The 10,656-nt window shown below is 39.5% G+C and overlaps 2 protein-coding genes across 4 annotated transcripts; one reads left to right on the top strand and one right to left on the bottom strand.

The window, feature by feature from the left end:
• Positions 1-2,080, bottom strand: tmem186 (transmembrane protein 186). The gene is made up of 2 exons (XM_085277469.1): positions 1,970-2,080; positions 1-1,221 (listed from the first exon to the last, which is right to left on the bottom strand). Exons 1-2 carry the CDS (start codon positions 1,970-1,972, stop codon positions 556-558), a joined length of 669 nt encoding a protein of 222 aa, XP_085133595.1. The 5' UTR covers positions 1,973-2,080; the 3' UTR covers positions 1-555.
• On the top strand, positions 1,981-9,594 carry gde1 (glycerophosphodiester phosphodiesterase 1). Of its 3 annotated transcripts, none has more exons than XM_085277466.1 (7): positions 1,981-2,194; positions 2,448-2,767; positions 3,509-3,684; positions 5,322-5,427; positions 6,202-6,294; positions 7,452-7,663; positions 7,985-9,594. In XM_085277466.1, exons 2-7 carry the CDS (start codon positions 2,498-2,500, stop codon positions 8,130-8,132), a joined length of 1,005 nt encoding a protein of 334 aa, XP_085133592.1. In that variant the 5' UTR covers positions 1,981-2,194; positions 2,448-2,497; the 3' UTR covers positions 8,133-9,594. The 3 variants fall into 3 exon arrangements, with proteins under 3 accessions (XP_085133592.1, XP_085133591.1, XP_085133590.1); XM_085277465.1 differs by lacking the exon at positions 1,981-2,194 and adding an exon at positions 2,209-2,330; XM_085277464.1 differs by lacking the exon at positions 1,981-2,194 and having other exon boundaries at positions 2,254-2,767.
• Positions 9,595-10,656: the final 1,062 nt, after the last annotated feature.

Raw genomic sequence — 10,656 nt, forward strand, 5'->3', positions numbered from 1 at the left:
TGAAGAATACTTTCTTTAATGCATTTTACACAATAACAGAGTTTTTAGGTTTACACTTTAACCTAACACACAAAAAAAATCAACATCAGGAGGGGACAAATTCTTTGGAGCTTGCAGCAAAAAGGACATGTGGTGTCTGACCTGTGGAGCTATCCTATCATGGTCTGATGATGCAACATGACTATTCGGACAATGTTAGGCCAATCTCACCTGATCTTTTATTTCAGCTGCATACATAGTCACCATTTAGTAAACAACTGTTAACCTACCACAGTCCAGATTTTTTTTTTTTAATGCAATCTTAGTTCTCAACCTTAATTAAGATTAAAATAATAATAATAATAATAATAATAAACCAGTAATTTATCAACTGTGGATGATTCAGATCTATGTCAGCTAAAATATCTTAGATATAAAATATAACAGCAAGCGTCCTCCACTGTATAATGTGTTTTCATTTAGAATATTGTTCATGGACAATAGATGCATCTCTTAATATGTTATGTTTTCATAATACTATTCAGAATACCTCACATTTTTTTTCTAAACAAATAATCATTTTAAACTTCCAAACACCTTTTTAAAAGCCTGTTCATCCACCACACGTCCAAAATGAGTAGAGAAATACAGAGTCTCCTGACTGCTGTATCTCTTAAATTTCAGTATGGTCTCATTTACGGAGTCCCCTGTGTCTCCAGTGGTCATGACATCTGACACCGGCAGGTACATATCGTGGCGCTTTCCCCAGAAAGTGAGGTGGGACACTTTGAGGGTGGTCTGAGACGGATCCAGATACATCATTCCCACCACCCTTCTGAAGAAGTAACTGGCAGTATACAGCATAGCACCAGCAAACAGAGCTATCCCTGTCGTGTAGCTGACAAGAAAGGTGGAGGCAGCTCCCTGAAAGTAGAGGACGTACACCGGGGGCAAGATGACCACAGTTATTGCAGTTTGGAGGAGTTTGAGCCTGGACACAGCTCTAAGGAGCTTAATGTATGGCAGGGTGTAAATCATAGTGTACTTCTCTGTGGACACATCTGAGTATTTAACAAAGGCTGTGATTTTGGGGATAACAGGTCCATGTAGGTGTTGCTGAATTGGCCTGAGACTTTGTGAACAAGGCTGCAAACTGGAAGGTGTTCGAGCTGCGGGCAGACTTGATCCTCTGGTGAAGGACAGGACGTGGGGAGTTAATCTGCACCGGAGAAGTGACCTGATCTGTAGAAAGATAAATGACATCAAACAGATAAATTCAACATGACATGTTTGGAGACAAAACTGTTATTATGTTGATGATATAGAATATAGAATATTTGATTAGCTAACATCTATGAGAACAAACTGACTACACCACTTAATAAAATAACTCCTGGATCAGCCAACTGATGCATCAAAAATTAACTTTAACACAAACCAAGACAAAACGTACACAAACACCTTAGACTAGATCCCCGTTAACAAAATAACTTTAAAAAATAAGTTTAAAAAACTGCAAATTCTCTGTCAGTATTTCCTAACATAGTTCATCAATACTGTACATATGGTCTTTAACAATAAAGCTGGCTTTGATCTTGCAAACCTTCCCCGTCACTCTTGCTGCTATCCTCCCGTCATATATCACCTCTGGCCTTCATCTCCACCCACTCCACCCTGTCTGTACTCTCTACTTCACTTATTTTGTGCACTGTACGTTGTTATTGCAGTAATATACAAAATATAATATTGTGCAGTTGCTTAAAAAAATACAAGTGGTATACCCAGACGAACACTTGCAGTATATGTACAGCAGCTGTTGTGTAGCCGCTGTGTGGAATAAAACAACCTGAAGGTGCACATGTCTTGACTGAGCTGTCACCAATGACTGTAGAAAACGCACAGCACTAATGACCTTCTGTGGCTAAAAATTAATCTTACTGATAATAAAAGTCAATGCTGGATAAGAGTTTGGATATAAAACGAGGCTTACCATGATCAGAGACCGGCTAAATGAAAGAAAAATGCAAAAACAAGAAAGATGGATCACCAAATGATATGAATGGGCGCTAACAGGAAGCAGTTATGCGGTGCAACCCGGATGTGCTCACCTTTAACGTCTCGGGGGTTTTTTGTTAATGTTTATTTAACTTTTTTTTTTATGTTGTTCCGAGACATCCTGTGAGAAAGCTGTCAATCATCGCTCTGTGACAGCTCAGTAAGAATAATAATTACAATTTTATTATCATTTTGAATACATCAAATTCATTTTGAGGATGTTAGCTTAAATGCGGAAGCATCCACCGGGAAGCGTAAATCAGCAGTTCTCTTCGAGTCACGGGGACTGTCTCTCGGTAATGAGTGTTTTATCGCCGGGCAAAACATGTTCTTATCTCATTTAGGTCGTTTAAAGAAACTAAAATTAGGACAGTAAACGTCCCACACCTTAAATGCGGAACATTTCCTGCCAGGTGCTATTTTCTGCTGTGGGACAGGTGGAGAAGACAAAAAGAGGACAACGATGCTCCAGCTAGGAGATGAAGCCACGCTGTACTCCCTTATCTTCGTGGGGATCCTGCTGGGGACCCGAAGCCCGGTGTGGACAGTGATCATCACCGCCTCCCTCTATCTCTTTCTAGCAATGTTCCGCTTCCCACAGGTACCGTCCAGCCGAACCCAGAAGGTACTCCACCCAGTCAAGGGCACGGCGGGCACGGGCAAGGTGTCGGTGATAGCTCACCGGGGCGGCGGGCACGATGCACCGGAGAACACGATAGCATCTATCTTAGAGGTGAGAGAATGAGGTGGGGAGGGTTTTGGAGCGATTATCCTTCATTTGCCCTTTTTTGTTATGGCCGTGGTTGCAAGGGGAACTACTGCGACGTCTTTAACTTCTGGTATTCACGCCCAGTTTGTATCTGGACAACTTACCAGCACAGAGAACATGCATTTTAAGGCCACCACTCTTCCAGCAGCACCTTGTATCACAATGTTATCAGCCAGTTCCCAACTAGCCAGCCTCGTTTAACTAATCTGCATGTTGAGATAAAGTAAAGATGTGTGAGTAATAATTAATCTAATAGCATCTGGATATGAGTAGTCCCATGTATTGGTTTTAATTTATACAAATAAAGATACCGAATACAGACCACATGCTTATATCAGGTGTATATGAGGTGCGAGTGTTCTGAGCCAGAAATTTGCAAGTCAAAAATACACCTGCTAGTGCTTTTTAGTGTACAGACTTTGTTGCAATGGTGTACACTTTCGAAGAGTATTTCTTAACTGTGATATACCCCCATTTATAGGTCAACACATAGAGAACAGATATACTCAGTTTGCTAGTCAAGTAAAATTTTCTTCAGATGGATCATGGCTTTATGGCTAATTTTGTTGTATAGTAGTTGCAAATTAAGCTGCAAAGTTCATAAGGAAGGTAGGAATGACTTTTGGGTTTTAGGGCAGATTTGTGATCACCAACTCCATCTGAAAAAACATCAAGTGCAGACAAAAATTGTCTGTTCTGTTGTAGGCCAGTAAGAATGGGGCGACTGGTGTGGAATTGGACCTGGAGTTCTCAGCAGATGGCGTCCCAATACTGATGCATGATGAGACCGTGGACCGAACCACCAGTGGGTCAGGATTCCTCAGCAAGATGAAAATGTCAGAGCTGGCTAAACTGGATGCAGCTGCTAAACATCGACTCAGGTAAGAAAGAAGCGTATAGTCAGGAAGGCGCAAACAAAGCACACGGTAGTGAGGTGCTTTAATGTGATACAGGTTCTTCCACACTAATATACTAGCAGATTTAAACATCCACTGAAATAAGGTAATTTTCCCCTCGAAGGGAGGACGTATGTAATCCGCTCAGTTTGTCTGTTTGTTAGCGGTCTAGCGTACACAGAAGCCACAACACAAGATTTAATTTTTAATTTTATTTTGATCAATTTGAGGTTACAAGGTTACACCAAATGTGAAATTCAGTAAAAACTTTGTTATCCACAATTTATAATCTGTCTTTAAACTTTAAAGCAATATACAAGGCATTGTTAGAAATGAGTACCTAGGTGGTCGAGCATTTCACCTTGGCCTTCACTGCGCATGGAGAGAGCTGTACAACACAGTTTTTTTTTTCAATGTGACGCCATATGATGTCACAATGACGGCATAAAGTTTTGCAAAATCACACACTGGATGATTATATCTTATCTTAAAGTTGTTACAGCTTATCAATGCCAAAGCTTTCAGCCAGTTCTGCTCCAATCATATGGGTAAAGATAACAAAATACACAGATTCTAGTGTGTAATGTTTCAAGGTCAAAAGTCAGGGTCACACAAATAAGAAAATATTTCAGTTTCTACTGGATCATATCCAACGTTTAAAGTAATATATTAGTCACTGGGGGGCGTATGCATTTTTTAAACTTTAACTTAAATGACTTTACAATAACACAGAAATATAAAAATTATATACTACCATATTAACAATGCTCACTATTCCAACCAATTTGTGCACTGTACCACTGGCAGCAAAACACCCCCGGAGCATGATGCTACCTACCACCATGCTTGACAGATAGTACAGTGTTCTTAGGTTTGAAAGCTTCTCCGTCACTCCTACAAACACATCTCTTGGCATTGTAACCAAAGAGCTCAATCTTTGTCTAATCAGACCATAAAACTTTTGTTTTGAAGGCTTTTGGTTTATCCATGTGGACAGCTGCAAATTGCAGTTGAGCTTGAAGGTGTCAATTTTGGAGCAGTGTCTTCTTTCTTAGTCAGCTCCCTCTCAGTCTATGCTTCACTGTGACACTGGTATTCCAGCAGTTTCCAGTTCATGACAGGTTTGAGCCTCAGTGGTTCCTGGGTTATTTCCTCTCATCTAAGATGGACTGTGTGTGTCTTTGTCCAGACCTTGGCAAAGTGGTTACACATCTGAATAATTCATGCTTATGTATAAGCGTTTTAAACGAATAATTTCAGACTCTTAACAAGAAGTTCATAGGTTTTTGCTTACACAAACCCCAAATTAACCCATTTACACACATGTTCAAATAATACTTTCTCTATGACAGTTTGATTGTGCTGTGTTAGATAAACACTATTTTGCCCGAGGACAGCATGTAGATTGGATGTGCCAAGGATCAAATATCTAACTGAAAGATATAGCCCAGGGAAATATCGGAGCAGGTAAACGGCGGAGAACCGGAAACTTATGCTAGATAAGAGTGAACGAGTATATAAGTGACTTTGGCAAACTGTGTAGTGAGACGTATGAAAGATCACTGGCACAATATAAAAAGAAATCCAGTTAAAACGAGCCTTACTTGTTTTATTTCCACCAGGGACAAGTTTGCAGGAGAGAAGATCCCCACCCTGGAGGAGGCAGTGGAGGAATGCATCAAACTGCAGCTAACCATCTACTTTGATGTCAAAGGTCATCCAGATGAGGTAACGCCAACAAAACTGCCTGCATAACTGAGAGATTGCACATCATCATCGTCACAGTTTGCCCGTGTTGATTTTAGTGATGGCTTGATACAAACTGATCACAAGTCCGCCATTTCTACTTTTTTATTCATTACCAATAGAATGGCACTATAATACATGTCACCACTCTATTAGTTACACAAAACTAATCATTAAAATTAGTTGTGGCAAGCCAGAGTCATACCGGGGAATATCCAGAGAAGAGAAACACTACTAACGCTGACGCACTTTAAGACGTCCAGAACACGTTCCAGGTTTGTCTGTACTCAAACAAATAACAAACCCCTAAAACGCACACGGACACACACACACACACACACACAGCTTCTCACAGATTGAGGACAGCACCACTGATAAGCAATGTTTTGTTTGTGTGGTAACATTGTGCATGCTGTTAGACGTTCCTTGTTTGTTTGCTCTTTAACAACCAAATGTAACTTTGTTTGTGTTGGCAACATAAAAACTGAGCCAGGGGCAGTAGTCTCTTAGCTTAAAGTTAGGGTATTCACTCAACTCCTTAAGTGCAGCATTTGCACGTTTTTAAGGAAGGGAAAGCTGCAGTTGTGGTTGGAGGCTCACGTACTGACATTTATGATTTGCGGGCCCGTATGCCTGTGCATACACAGCTGCTAGTTACCACCTAGTGGTCGGAGAGGAACACCCACAAGCAAAAACATTAAATCTGCAAACAGCTGAATGACCTACGATAACCATTTGTTTCTTCTTCCTACTCAGGCAGCCGCAGCTCTAAAGGAATTGTATAAGAAATATCCGGTCCTCTACAACAGCAGCATTGTCTGCTCCTTCGAGCCCAAAGTCATCTACAGGGTAAGACGGCTCATATCTGAAGAGTTTAAAGCTTAGTTCATGTCAGTAAACACACTATTTTTTCAGGGGGGATTTTTCTCTGTGGTTTTCTTCATACGATCTAGTCCAACTAGAGGAAAATTACAATTTAGAAGAAAATACACCGAGGTAAACTAATATGTAGTATAAAGAATCAAATTCCAGACATGAAGAGTTTCTGGTGACTGTCAGGTCACGTAGCACCGTTTGTTCCCAAAGGGGTAATTTCAACGCTGCAATTACACACCCTTAAAAAGTACAAAAGATAAAGATGCACAAAGTTCAGACAGTTTGGCTGCACACAGTGAAACAAAAAAAACACAAGAAGAAATGTAGAAACAAGTTTGTGTGGGTCAGCTTATCTTATTTATCCTACATTAATTAACTTCTGCTATAAACTAGAAGTTCAAAGTTCTCTATGCATGATTATGAACCCTGACCACTTTCAGAACTTTTTTTTTATTTTTATTTTTTTAAACTTGCAGCACATTGGCAACGTGGTTAACGCTGTTGCCTCATAGTATGAAGGTCCTGGGTCCAAATCAAGCATTTGGCCCGGGCCTTTCTGTGTGGAGTTGGCATTTTCTTCCCATGTCTCTGTGGGTTCTCTCTGAGTACTCTGGCTTCCTACCATAGTTTTTGGGGTAGGTTAATTGCTGATTCTAAATTGGCCGTAGGTGTGGATGTAAGTATTCCTCTGTGTTAGCAGTGCGACAGGCTGGAGACCTGTCCAGGGTGTGCAGGGTGGCAGCCGTTACAGGCTCCAGCCGCTCCGCAACCCTGAGTAGGATAAGCGGATATCTGTGTGTTACACTTTGCACCTCCTAGACACATTTAGGTGATGGATTACAAGACTAATTAAACAGGATGAGCACACAGCTCTTAGTGCCTTAGCTCTTGGTTCCTATTTTCATTCATTTGTTACCAATTAAAGTGAACGCTAAGATGACCTGACATCAGCTGACATGTGGCTCAAAGTAGTTTACAGTTTTAATTGTAGTTATTTTTGCACAGTCTAAGAGTTAAGTTAAAAACGTATTGTAATAAATAGTGTTGACTCAGAAAGAGTGGGGAAACAAATACACAAATTGCTTTCTAACAAAACAGCATGCTAATGTTCACCAACACTTTGTGTCTAGATGAGACAGAGTGACCCAGATGTGGTCACGGCACTGACCCACCGGCCTTGGAGCCTGAGCCGGTTTGGGGACGGTGCCCCACGTTTTTCATCGCTGTGGAAACATCACTGGATGACTGTCATGGACATCTTGTTGGACTGGGCACACCATAATGTTTTGTGGAAGCTCTGTGGCGTTTCGGCGTTCCTGATACAGAAGAACTTTGTCTCACAGTGAGTTTTGTAGCTGGAACATACAGTGATATATTCTATATATGCGTTAGATTTCATTAGAATACAGATGTGTTAGAGGTACATTTCAATGGCACTGCTAACTGTCTTATTCCATGCTCGGGTTTATTGTTGTGGATCATCAATAGGAGGAAATCTAAACATTACATATATTTGTATATATTAAGTATCTCACTTTTACATTTATTTTTTTTAAGTTATACCAAAAAAGTTATCGTTGCTTTGTACTCATCCTTAAAAAGTTCTTTTTGGGTCATTCAGACCAGATGAACATCACTCACCGATTGTGTGTCCTGTCTGCAGGGACTATGTGCAGTACTGGGCCCAGAGGGGTGTCGAGGTTGTAGCCTGGACCGTCAACACACAAGTAGAGAAGGAGTATTACCAGGAGGTGCTAAAAGTCAACTACATCACAGACAGCATGGTGGAAGACTGTGACCCTCATTACTGACGTACACATAAATCCACTCCACAAAATGTTGGCATTTATTAAAGATAAAAGAAACTGTCACCCATATGTAAGCTCAAGCAAGAGATCATATACTCCTTTTATTTCCAAGAAGACTGTTTTTCTATGGGTGTATGTTTCCTGAAGAATTTTAACTGGGCGCCATAACAAAATACAAAGTAACAGATTTTATTACGACTAAATCACTTTAATAATGAATAATGATGAACTCGCCTGTTATATTTACAGACTTGTTAATGCAAGGTGCTGGTAATATGTGTCTATAATAGACCTGCAGCAACATGATGTATTCATCCACTCAGGACTACATTGGGGGTTTTGGGGGGGGGGGTTTGTTTGTTTGTTTGTTTGTTTGTTTGTTTGTTTTTTGTATGTTTGTCATGTTAGTTGTGTTTATACAGTCTTTCAGATAATGCAGAGCACTGTGTGCACTTCTTACTCACTAAAATCTGAAGAAATCCACCTTGAGATGATTTTTTTTTTTTTGTCATTTATGACATGTGAATACTACTTATTAAAGAAACATACATAAATGCTTTATAGAGCAGCATAGACAAACTAATAATAAGTAGGCTTGGTGATTACTTATGTTGTTAATGTATGGAGAAAACAAACTTTTGTACTGTACTGTATATGAAACCACAAGGACATTTATGAGGGATCAATTGTGGCACAAATACACGAATGGAGTTAATGCATGGCTTTGTGTAAGGCTCGAGTGTTACCAATAACACAGTGCCTGTTTTTAAAGAGTAAACCATTTTTTAGCAGTATGACAGTTTTGTAACTGCTTTACTTGAATGGGTAAAAACTAAAGTTAGACGTTGCTTGATGTTGCTGTTTGTCTGGAAAATCAACCTCGTGCTTTTGCATTTCATATATGCTGAATGTAAAGTAAGCTGGCTTTACTTTTTTTCATCCCTAAACTTGAGTGTAGAATTTCAAAATGTAAATTACACAATTTGGTGTTGCCGTAAGGCTTTAAATGACTTTAATAAGCCTGACTGATTCTAGATTTTTGGGGCTAATGACTGCCAGATTTTGGTGGTCACCACATTCTAGTATCTGATGATATCATTATATCTATACACTGTAGATATTACTGTACAACAGAGGTGGACAATTAATTTTCCTAGGTGGACATATTAGAAACTGGAACGGTTTTGGAGGTAAAATAGATATAAAATTTTTACTCAACCATAAAATCTATTTTTACTAATCAAATTGCTCCAAATAACAGGAAAATGCATCAACAGTTTAAAGTAAGGTGACACGGACTCTCTTGTGAATAACTACTTGATTTTTTTTTTTTATTTCTTTGTAATAGTTGTGGGAATGTAGAGCTGCTTGGCAGACTGAAAATGTTGGTCTGTCATGTTCTGTGTCGTTATGTGACGGCTCTGGACACTAAAATGGATCAATAAAGGTGAACGGTTTGAGCTGATATCTTGCATTGCATCATTCAGTAAACACAAAAACCTGGACATACTGTCTCAGGAGAACATAAAACTGTTCAGGTGTAGTGTAAAAGCTCATGCATTCACTGTTTGGCCCTGCTGTTAATGCTAAGCTTGTGTAGTGGGGACTGTTGATTATTAGCTTTTGGGCCTGCAGAGTCAGACGATTGACCCAGATAGCGCAGATGAATGGGGGTTGAGTGAGAAGTGTAGTGTTGGATATCACCCTGGTTAAGCCTGTCTGAGCCGCTTCTTGTCCCGGCTGATCTTCAGTTGCTAAATGCAGAATTTCAGCTCAGGCAGTTTGGAGGCACTCAGCTAATTTTTATCTGAGCAAAAGAATCAGTTTACCTGCGTGTTTAAAAAAAAAAGAAAAAGAAAGAAATGTTAGATTTCAGGTAGAAATTATCAAAGGATAACAATGACGATAAGTCCCCAGAGAGATTATGGTGAGTGCCAAAAGCTGATTTAAAAACTAAAGCCCTATCCTTGTTAATAGAGGGTTTTTTTAATGCTCACAATTGGTCAAACATTCGTAATAATTGTCTAATAAATATTTTTGAAGTGTGTAACCAAACCTTCAAACTGCACCAAAATGTAAGTTTCCTGTCAGCTTTCTTTATTACTGTCAAAGCGCCTGGAGATCTGCGAATTTGGTTTAATAGGTGAAAGGTGAGCGCTTCGCGGCTCCTAAAACCCGGCCTGAGGGGCGTTTAGTGACGTCACGCACAGGCGGACTAACCAGAAGTAAATAGAAACAACGCGACCGGAAACACAGCAGCTCCGACTTCAAAATAAAAGGCTTTTCAAAGTGTGGAAAAATTTTAAGATCCCTAGAAATGAATGCAATTAATTAATCGCAAGGTTAGGAAACAGTATGTAAATATTAAGTTTAACACAACAAAAATATACTTAAAATAGCATGAAGCTCAGTGAACTAGAAAACAATGAAAAATAAATCTTAAAAAGGTCAAACCTAATCTGAAATAACTATACAATAAAGTAAAAGTATACTAAAGAATAAAGTATAAGTATAATAAGTATAGTAA

The sequence above is a fragment of the Mchenga conophoros genome, linkage group LG6 (genome assembly GCF_057382185.1).
Source record: "Mchenga conophoros isolate Kocher_MC1m ecotype Shallow Benthic linkage group LG6, M_conophoros_male_GT1.1, whole genome shotgun sequence".
Taxonomy (NCBI): Eukaryota; Metazoa; Chordata; class Actinopteri; order Cichliformes; family Cichlidae; genus Mchenga; species Mchenga conophoros.

Coding starts and splice junctions, on each gene's coding strand:
- gde1 (XM_085277466.1), top strand. CDS start 2,498: ATGCTCCAGCTAGGAGATGAAGCCACGCTGTACTCCCTTATCTTCGTG. Junction 2,768..3,508: donor CGATAGCATCTATCTTAGAG/GTGAGAGAATGA, acceptor GTTCTGTTGTAG/GCCAGTAAGAATGGGGCGAC. Junction 5,428..6,201: donor TCAAAGGTCATCCAGATGAG/GTAACGCCAACA, acceptor CTTCCTACTCAG/GCAGCCGCAGCTCTAAAGGA.